Source organism: Hordeum vulgare, chromosome 5H (genome assembly GCF_904849725.1).
Source record: "Hordeum vulgare subsp. vulgare chromosome 5H, MorexV3_pseudomolecules_assembly, whole genome shotgun sequence".
Classification (NCBI taxonomy): domain Eukaryota; kingdom Viridiplantae; phylum Streptophyta; class Magnoliopsida; order Poales; family Poaceae; genus Hordeum; species Hordeum vulgare.
In genome coordinates this window covers 12,117,850-12,128,760 of record NC_058522.1, presented here as the reverse complement: position 1 = coordinate 12,128,760, position 10,911 = coordinate 12,117,850, and the positions used below count along the sequence as shown (strand labels likewise).

General features: G+C 43.2%; 1 protein-coding gene across 1 annotated transcript; it reads left to right on the top strand.

Annotated features, from left to right (window-relative positions):
* The first annotated feature begins 3,070 nt into the window (after positions 1-3,070).
* On the top strand, positions 3,071-8,945 carry LOC123398069 (protein YABBY 6-like). The gene is made up of 6 exons (XM_045092577.1): positions 3,071-3,455; positions 6,695-6,820; positions 7,424-7,595; positions 8,178-8,226; positions 8,400-8,475; positions 8,597-8,945. Exons 1-6 carry the CDS (start codon positions 3,378-3,380, stop codon positions 8,711-8,713), a joined length of 618 nt encoding a protein of 205 aa, XP_044948512.1. The 5' UTR covers positions 3,071-3,377; the 3' UTR covers positions 8,714-8,945.
* The last annotated feature ends 1,966 nt before the right edge of the window (positions 8,946-10,911 follow it).

Sequence of the window (10,911 nt, the reverse complement as noted above, 5' to 3'; positions counted from 1 at the left end):
TAGCGTGGGGCACTAAAACCGTGCTACTAGTAATGTTCTACCTATAAGCTATTTTCTAGTAGTGATGCCCCAACCGGTTGTCGGATCCTCCTCTGTCCCAACCTGGTCCGACGATGTAATCCTTGTCGGTGGATGGATGGATGGGATGCGGGGTTCCGGATGTGGCGTCGGGGACAACTGCTCGTTCATGTCTTGTTCCGCTCCTTATGATGCCACTCCCGCCTCCTTCTCTCGCTACCGGCGGTACCGATTCCTCCGTGGGGTGTTCTTTGGCTTGCACGACGAAGCCGAGGACGGGACGCCGACGGATGAGGTGGATGCAGCTCGGACGTTTGGGACCCGTTTGAGGAGCTAGTCTGGGTCGTTTTTTTGTGACCGCGCCGTTCGCCCGGGCGTTTGAGGCGAGTTTGTGGCGCCCGACTTTCCATGATCTTAGCTCACTTGGGTCGATGTGAGATGGAGACGGCCGTGTACGATCGAGTTTTGAAAGGGTTGTAAACTTGTGTGAACTTGGCTGCCGCGGTTCAAGTTAGTTAATATACAACCCTTTTCCCTCGCTAAACAAAATATACATAGAGGTCAGTCCAATATATACAATTATTTTTCCATTTAACATTGACTTCACAACTAGCTTGAGAATGACAGAATGGAGCAAGCCAATAATTTCAAAGCATTGGATAATAAAGAATTATTTTTGTGTTACCTTCATAGTCTTGCCGTCACTATTCATAGAAATAGAAACTAGGAAAATGGACAACACTATAGGCTTTGCATCGATATGCATGTCATCGTCAACCACAAATTCACCTCCTGAGCAAATTGTACGATGAGAGCAACATCGCTTTTAGTTTGCACGATTAAATTGAGCGAGACTAGTCACTGTACAAACGGAAAGCAAAAGTCATGTGATTCACCCATCAATAGATTTACAACTTGATGAAGCTAACTAATTTCGTTTATTTATTTATTGCGGTGAAAAGCTAACTGATATATGACCTCCGCATACGTGCCGAAACACGCAAAGAACACGCCTAGGTTTCTTTTTTAGATGGGAAGAACACGCTTAGTTAATTTACCGGTTAATAGAGAGGGCGACAATTGGACGGGATACCGGGCTAGTTTGTGGTAAACATAGATGCCGTCATGAAAAGGAACACCATGATCATCATACAAACAAAACCGCATCCCGTTAACTCAAACGAATTACGGAACATCACACCGGAAAAAAAAATACGGAGTTAATTCGGGTATATATCGTTGGGTAGCTAGGAGGAATCATTGGTGATGCTTTGTCAAATTGCAAAAAGGGATTGGACAGGCGCCGTGGTTGATAGGTCACGGTTTTATTGACAAGGGATTGATCGACAGGGTTGCACGAACATCTTGTGGAGATGAGCTCTCAGTTGCCGTTTTGGGGTGAGGGAGGGGCACCAAAGTCTTGGATGGGCAGTTCCTTCTCCCAGGAATCTTTCTTGTTTTGGACGAGAGATCATTTTTTGTCCAAGGGATTAATTGTGAGTACTGTTGGGCTGCATCTGTGCAAGATCTATCCCCTCGACCCGTCCTCGTCACCAGCGTTATCATCTTCGTCCTCTACAAAAAAACGTACGTCGATCGCTTGGTCACAGCCACAGGTTTCTCGACACGACTACACATCACATGAGCACACATCATATCGTATGATAATTGATTACTATGTGGCGTTCTCACTTGTTGCACTCCCGCTACATTCTGATTCTCTCGTATGCCATTGCCATCCAAAAAGTGCACTAATTATAATTCTCCCTTTTAAAACATTTTCTTAGGCACATTTTTTCTCGTTTTTTAGCGGGTCACCAGCCGTTTGTCCGTCGGCGAGAAACGTACGTCAAAAATGAAAGCTGATACTCCCTTCGTTTTAAATTTTTTGTCTTAGATTTATCTAGATATGAATGTATTAGTCAAGTTTTAGTATTTAGATACATAAATCTAAGATAAGAATTTTGAAACGGAGGAAGTATATGTTTACGGACGGAGAGTAAAACGTTTTGACACGCACACTATTAGTTGAATTTATTCCCCACAGTGTACGTATGTGCATGAACCAAAGTTGCAGCTGGTACTGTGATATGATGAAGTTATGGCATCGATGGAACAAGTGCACGGGCCCGCCGTGGAGAGGCAGAAAGGGACCTCAATCTACACCGCATGGGCATCCATCCATCGGATCATGTAGATGCGTGTGGACGTACATATATCTATCTATGTATTTAAAAATATATAAGTCTACCACACACACACAGCTACATAGAATGCATATATACATAGGCCAAGATTTTTCTTTTTAAAAGAGGATTAGCCACGGCCTCTGTATCATTATGGTGCACACAACCAACATAGGCCAGGAAAATGGTAGCAAAAAATGTATAGCCAAGAGTGGTGGTGGAAATTAAATAGTCATGCAAATAATGTTAAACCCGCAAAAGATTGTAAGTAATATTAACATAATTTTGATTTTTCCTGGCGGAGTGGATGCACAGTCACACCATTCTAGATCAAGATCTTGTTTTCCAAATATATTTTTTGACGGTCTGCCACACCTTCTCGGATCAAGATCTTGATTTCCGGGTATTTTTTTCGACGGTCTGCCACACCTTCTCGGATCAAGATCTTGATTTCCGGGTAATATTTTCGACGGTCTGCCACGCCTTCTGGGATCAAGATGTTGATATGCGGGTAATTTTTCGACGGTCTATCACACCTTCTGGGATGAAGATCTTCATTGTCGGGTAATTTTTTCACTGGTCAGTCACACCATTTTGGATCAAGATCTCGATTTCGGAGTAATTTTTTCAACGGTCAGAAATATTGGAAAGAATGTAAAACCTAGTGTGAGAGGGTTTTCTTGCTGGTGACTGAGCAATTTGGTAAGTGCACACTAACGATGTGGATCCATGTTGGTAGATAGGCATGATGGAGGGAGATAGGGGTATCTGCCACCCACTCATTGTTGCAATCATACCACACACCATTTCTCATCCTCCAACCCCCATCTCTCTCTCTCTCTCTCTCTCTCTCTCTCTCTCTCTCTCTCTCTCTCTCTCTCTCTCTCTCTCTCTAGAAAGCCATAGCATCAATAAAACCTGGAAAGAGGAAAGCTAGACAGCTCAATTTCTCCTTCCTCTCCGCCCATACATATCTCTCTCTCCATCGATCTGACCTACATACACACAGAGAAAGTTAGAGAAGCAGCAGTCGTACATGTAACCTAGCCTGGAGTTCTCCAAGCCAACGCTTCTTCTTCTTCTTCTTGGCTGCCGCCTGGCGAACCTCGCCGTAGTCTGAACGGCCAGGGAGGGGGGCAGCGAGGCGGCGGCGCCAGGGGATAATCAGAAGGAATGTCGTCGTCGGGCCAGATCGCACCGGCAGAACAAGTCTGCTACGTCCACTGCAACTTCTGCAACACCGTACTCGCGGTAAGATCCATATGTTGCCTGGATACTCTCTCTCTCTCTCTCTCTCTCTCTCTCTCTCTCTCTTTCTTTCTTTCTCTCTTTCTCTCTCACTCTCTGATAGATCTGCCTAGAAAAGAGAGATTCCTCGGGTGATCGATCGGTTGACCAATTTTGGGTCAGTCTAATGATGTAGAGCTATTACAAGTCTTTGTATATAGTGTTTTTTAGTCTGCAAAATCCAATGGTCTCCTAGATTCTGTACCTGATTATATATAGTAGGTTCTTACTTTTTGTGTTGTTGCCAGTTTGTTGGAGAATTGTCTTCGCAAACCCAAAAGAACAACAATCCTATATATCGAAAGGAAACAAGAAGCATTTCCCCCCTTCCTTAATTACGTTCTCTAATTGTTCTTGGAATTTCAGTTTCAGTTAAAAGAACATTTGTTTAGGACCGTCGGTGTACCTCCCCAACAATTTATGGAGCTGTTTTCCAATTTGATTTTTGTTATCACCATTCTTCAACACATAATATTTGCACGGAGCATAAAAACCTCATGCATTCTCCTTTTGTTTCATCATGTGAATCACTGGATTTGAATACACTTGAAATAATAGAGAACAGTGTCTCAACATAAAGATAATAGCAAATACAACCATAGCAGTATTGTACACCATGCATGTGCCAAAATTAATGCTACTTCAAAACTATATATGCACGTTCTTTATAAGATACTCTAAATTAATACATGAGTTGCAACCTTAAAGTAAGTAAGTTCTTTTGATTGATCCCTTGTTATTCCAACAATTATATCTGAAATGTTCTCTTATTTATTTCTGGTTTCTCTTTGGGCGTGATAAGTAATAATGTAATATGCATGAATGTCAACACGTTTATATACTAACGTGGTCAAAGATCTCAATCGGATAAGGAAGTACGTATTGGATTTATTTGTTTTCAATACATATGTATGAAATCAATAGGTGCCAGTGTGCCATGTTCAAGCTAAGTGACCGTGTACACATGATTAATTTCGTCATAATCAAATAGTGTGTAGCCTTTTTACACACAATCATTTCAGTTTGGGCATGGGATAATAAAATCATTTTATTGTTTGGGAGCCTCTCTCATACAATTACTTAGAACATATCTTCCTAGTTCTCCTGCCTAATTCGTTTTTGCTTTCTTATTCTGATACATGAAAAAGAATCACATGGGGCCTTTACGAAAATGAATGATCATATGAAGATTAGTACAAAACAGTTAAACTACACATACTTTATGTTGTTCATCGGAAATAATTATCACTTATCAATCACAATAGCCCCCTCTTCTTCGGAATTCATAATGTTTCATCAGAACGAAAGTACTAGTATTGGTTTTATTTGAGTGCATGCATGTCAGCTCTCCCTCTTCTTCATCCTTGTGATGTTCAATTATCTTGATTTTTTTATTCTTTCATGTTAAGCTATTCAGTTAGGGAAAAAGGAAAGTTTGGACTCAATTACTTTTGTCCTTGTGTTTAAAGATATTTTGGTAATAACCATGAACTCGAAGCAAATATAGATGAACAATTGTCAACTAAATTTGTACTATATATGTGCCCAAACCTCCGCGTCGTGCTGTGCTTAATTTGTTGGAAAATACTGCAGCTTGATCAAAATTTCCATGAAGATCCCAATTAATAATGTTAATTAATCATCATAGTTTTTCATTATTTGTTGGGAAGTACTACTAGGCGGTTATGTTCAGCTTTTAGCTTGATCATGCATCCAGGCACAATGATAATCAATGTCAAGCATGGCCTGCAGCTCCTTTTCATTTGGCCGGTTCATTTATTTAAGCTTCACATGGGCAAATTTAATGGCTACGCGTTTTTGGCACTTGTGTGATTTCATGAATGGTCACGGGCAATTAATCATTCACTAACTAGCTAGTACACAATCAGTTGGTAAGGTTGCTAAATAATCATGTTGCTAATTAGAGCGTCAGGTTTTAATTTGTACTCCAAACTATGCTCAGAAAGTTATTAACAATGATTTCTTTGCATCGATCATTAACATTTTTAGATCCCCTTATGGATCTGCCCTACTGAGCCTGAGTACTATATAATGAAGAAAAGATGAACTCGTCGGTCACTTCATTTATTTTTTTCAGACAATCTTATGAAGTACTATCATTGTGCGAGTTTAGCTACATCTCTTTATGTGTTGTAAGCATGGTTACCACGTGAAAAACTTTCAAGAAAATTCCCAGTAATCAAGCCGTACCCACTGTGCTTATGATTAAGCTAAGCTACATTCAAAACAACTTGTGAGATAAAACCGGAGATGAAGTCGGGGGGCACCCCTGTAGCTGACCTCCTATATATCTGTGGGAGTCCGTGGTAGTATATATGCTGGATCTTGTGCGTGCATGTGAGTGTGTGTGAAGTGGCCTCTGCATGAAGTGTCACTGTCCGCTGCATTTTTTCCTTGGTGGACACCCACACATCTCGATTGCCTTTGTACCACTACTACTACCAGTTTTATCCCCCAAAAACAATTTAGCCGGGGCAAACAATGGGATTGTCCATCCACTGCACACATGCACTGTTTACCATGCCACCCACTCACAAACGTACAAGCGCACACAGTCACACTCACGCTCACACTCACACATGCGTGTGGCAGAGCTAGTTAATCTGCCACAGCATGCAATTAATCCGTCTTGTGTACCATATGTACATGTAGTATGTGTGTATATGTGTGAGTGTGAGTGTGTATGTGTATGTGTATGTGTATGTGTATGTTGTGCATGGGCCAAAATACCTACATACACAAACACAATGATTGGTAGGGGTCATGCATGCATGGGCTGGTTTATCAACGATTTCTTACGGGAGGGAGTGCCCAAGATTGAGATGAAAAAAAGCACGAAAGAGATAAGCCATGATTCTCCATATCCCGGGTGAAAGAAAAAGGGGGCGTCTCCAATGCATTGTCCAGGCAGAGGCCCTGATAAAAGCCACGGGTTGGAGCAGCATGCATGCATGCATGCATGCAGATGGGTAAAGTAGGGACGTGCAAAACAAAGCGAGAGGAAAGCAACAAGGGCTTCACGCACACCTGGTCTGAGATCTGATGGCAGGCCTTTCTCCGATCTGCCTTGATCTTTGGTTTCCTCTCCCCCATGCATGCGCCTGTCTTTTTTGCTTGGGATTAACGTGTGGTTGGCCATAGCCGTTGGTTAATTCTTGGGGTATTGGTTGGTTTTTGTGCAGGTGAGTGTCCCTGGGAACAGCATGTTCAACGTCGTGACGGTCCGGTGTGGGCACTGCACGAACCTGCTTTCGGTGAGCCTGAGAGGGCAGGTGCACTCGCCGCTCCCTGCTGCTGCACAGGCCCAGGTTCGTTGACCGGTGATGTACCCCTACCAGCTCGTGCGTGCATGCTTGTGCGCATGCAAAAGTGCATGTGGTAATTAATTAATTGCGGTGCATGAATGCATGCATGCCCATCAAATTATGAAGATGAATCATGCATTGCAGGTTCGATGATGTAACATGCATAGACGAGCAAGATTCTAGTACTCCCTCATCAAAATAATTGTATTTGAAAAAAACTAGATTAGTTTTCTTCAACTATGACGTACAGGGGGAATAGTAGGTAGTACAATGTGACCATGATTCATGCATACATATGTTGTCATCTATCGATGCTATGCTAGCTGCTCCAGCTAGCTAGTACACATCTCATCAGGTGTAACGACTGATCAGCAAAACAGGACAAACATGTATATTGTGACATGTCACGCCGGCCGGCTCTTGATAACTTTTCTGTAGCAGGAAAAAAGGCTACACGGTAGTGCATGCACAAGTCACATCCATGTCTTCTTAACTTGATGATACTACAGTACTCCAATGACGTGTAGGAGTGCAACATGCTCGTACCAGCATGCACATGCATATGGACACTAATTAGCTGGTTTTCGATCGATCTATGACATGTAGGAGAGCAGCCTGGGCAAGCCCAGTGGCATCAACGGCTTCATTCGTGATCACAGCGTCTACAATCACCCGGAGTTTGGTTCCTCTTCCACGTCGTCCTCCAAATTCCAGCTGCCCACGATGATGTTCTCCTCGCAAAATGATCTGCTGCATGAACAGACGCTACACGCACGCCGTAAGTGTCATCGCGCGCGCAATTGCTCTTTCATTTCACTTCATCCATCCAGGTATAGAAGTCCCTCTCATGATTTGGGTTAAACTTTGGCCATGAGTTTAATTAACTAGTCAAATGTGATTTATGTATTGTAAAAATATACTACCTTTAAATTCATATTCGAAAGAAGACTCCAACGGGATAGTTTTAGGAAGAGATAAGTTGTTAAGTAATTTATGGTCAAAATTTGAGCAAAGTATGAGGGGGCTTATAACCCCGGACAATGACAGTAGATTTTTTGGTTAGTTGGTTTATATGTATGTGTAGATGCTCTTAACTAGTTATTCATAAAATACATGCATGCATGTTTCCTGCTTCCTCTGTACCATAATCATTGTAGTCGAGGAAAACTAGTTTAGTTCCTCTAAACTATAAAAATTACGGTACAGAGGGAGTAAATTTTCATGGAGATCATAATTCCAAAATAAGGTTATGATCTAGCTAGCTACGAAATTGCATTACTGATGGAATGGGACGGGTTTTGACTTGGTTTCCTCCAATATTTGAACTAATCCTCTCTTCAATTGATGCGATTTTCAACAGCTCCGGAGAAGAGGCAGCGTGTTCCTTCTGCGTACAACAGATTCATCAAGTGAGTGTCTTCACTATATATTTCTACTTTTCTAATAATATTGTGGTACTACTGCTTTTCTCCTCCTGAAGCAATTTAGCTGAAAACATAACTGCGAGACTAGTTGTGCACTAGCTACTTGATTAACTACGATAGATCTATGCTAAAAAACAATTAATCTGATCGATGATCAGGGAAGAGATACGAAGGATCAAAGCAAACAACCCCGACATTAGCCACAGGGAAGCCTTCAGCACCGCCGCAAAGAACGTACGTCGTAGCATCCATGCATGCATTCATTCTAACTAACATGTTAATGAGTATCTTCTTCTCCATTTCCTCAAGCAAATTACCCAAACATCAACTTCGCGCATACATTTTTCTGTGGCAGTGGGCACATTACCCAAACATCCACTTCGGGCTAAACCCCGGGAGCGACGGTGGCAAGAGGCTCGCCGTCGACGATGCCGCGCCGGCTGCCAAGAAGATCCAAGGTTTCTGTTCATAGACACGACGGGGTCGGGGTTCCAAACAAGAAAAAATGTATCTATATATAGTATTAGTGTATCGCATATATATGTATATGTATACGTACGTACTGCATGTGAGTAACTAAAGAAGCAACAGAAAAAAGAAGAAGTCGCTACGTACCTTTTACCTTGTTTATTAACTACGGCAATGGAGTGATCGGAGTCAGATACAAACAAGACTGGATAAATAAAACTAGTGATTGATGCAAATAACTTTCGTCAATTGAGTAGCTGTTCTTATTTATTTATTTTTGCTCGCACGTACGCATGCATGGGTACATTTTTTGTACTGGCATCTCAAGGTTTGCTATATATATCTACTAGTGTGCATGCAAGATTAATTCACTAGAGTTCACCACACTATGGGCTGAGTTCATTAGCTAGAGTTTTCTCAAGTTCACAATTTTGTCCATTTTCTCTTATTGTATTTTTTGTTGCTGAAATATGATGCGCTGAGTTACAGTATCTAGTATACTAGTCAGATATAGAGTTGTTTTTTTTTGACATATTAAAGTAAAGTTAAACTAGCTACGTTTGATTAAATGATTTTCTGACCGAACGGGTATAAGTCCCTGTTTGGAACCACAATAGATTATAATAATCTGGATTATGAAGATAGATTATATAATCTGGTTTATAAAAATAATTCAGGTGGACATGTTTGGAGGCCAGATTATATAAACTGTAATTCAGATTTTACATTGTACAATGACATGTCTGCCATGTTTATAAAAATAGGACAGTGGCGGTGGCAGTAGGTAATTATCTTCAAGTTTACAAGGATAATAGGTCATTAGTAATCCATAATCTGATTTTAGCTGGAGTAGAGTAGATTATGAGTTTTTAATAATCTGATCATCTAGTTTTTAAAATCTATAATATAAATTGTCCTGTTTAGAAACATAACAGATTATAAAAACCAGATTATATAATCTGGGTGGTTCCAAACAGGGCCTAACATGAGAAATAAGAATACCAAATTAAGTATTTGTGAGTATCCAACACAATGCCAAACTCGGGCCTATAGCTCATGTGCGACGTTTTTTATACGAATTGGCTGCAAAGCGGCATTGTCGGTAAGAATGACTCTGCTGCCACACCTCTGTGCGCACAAATAGCCCAGGCACGACATGACCCTTAAGCACAATATGTATCAGGATTAGGTGGAGCCGGGCGGGACCACAACTTAACCACGTCGGCATGGGACCCAGATGGCGGCTACTACAGTCAAACAGTTATCCCCTGCGCGCGCATCCTCCCTCTTCTTCTTCTCCGGCGACGAAGCACGGCAACGTCGGCGAGCTCCGATCAGAAAAGCAAATTTACAAGCATTTAAAAGCAAATCGTCCGAATTCGAACAAACATAGATCCATTTCAGAAAACATCATAGGTTCGGTTACAAGGGCTCGTCAGAGACGATTACAAGTTCGACACCCTCGATTACACGGGCTCATAAGCTCGGCCACCTAAGCTCCTACCTCACCATCTCCAAAAGTGGGCGCTCACATCAGCCCCAGCGGTGCGGCCCCGATGTTGCGGCGGCACCGGTCAGTCGGAGTCGGAGTCGGAGCCCCCCACCCCGTGTCGGCGCGGGATGCCTCGATGGCTTGGCGGAGGCGGATCTCGTCGAGCTCTTCTTCCCTTTACCGGCGCGCGGCGACCTGCTAGGCCTCTTCCTTGGTGCGCTCCATAACCTCGGCCATGACGTCGTCGAGCTCGCCGTCGTTGACGTAGTCTTCCGGCAGAAAGCCCAGCGGCAGCAGTGTGGGTGCAATGGCGGAGGAGCCCGCGACAGGGGTGGCAGAGGAGCCCGCAGTAGAGGAGTGCGCCGCTTCCCCCATCTGGTGGTCGTACTCCTCCACCTCGCGCCGAGCGAACGCACGCGGTGGCGCGAGCCCCCAGTTGGGGTACCTTCGGGCGCCGCGCTTCCGAGCAGCGTCAGAAGCAACCTGCGCCGCCCGTTCGCGGTCAGACTCCGGGGTTTCATGCGTCGGCCGCTTCAACCTCCGGTTTCTGCCGCCGGAATGGCCGCCGCGCGAGCTGGAAGATCCTGGCCTCATGATCCGTGCGGCGGCGACGCTGGATTGCGTGGTTTTGGAGGGGTTCGTCGGCGGTGAGAGGCAAGAGGAGCTAGAGCGGCGCAAATCTAGAAATAGCTAGGGTACGACACACCTCA

What these genes read in the sequence shown, in the direction of transcription:
- LOC123398069 (XM_045092577.1), top strand. Translation starts at nt 3,378, where the DNA reads ATGTCGTCGTCGGGCCAGATCGCACCGGCAGAACAAGTCTGCTACGTC. An exon ending in ACAGACGCTACACGCACGCC is followed by an intron (nt 7,596 to 8,177) that starts GTAAGTGTCATC and finishes GATTTTCAACAG; the next exon opens with CTCCGGAGAAGAGGCAGCGT. An exon ending in GCGTACAACAGATTCATCAA is followed by an intron (nt 8,227 to 8,399) that starts GTGAGTGTCTTC and finishes ATCGATGATCAG; the next exon opens with GGAAGAGATACGAAGGATCA.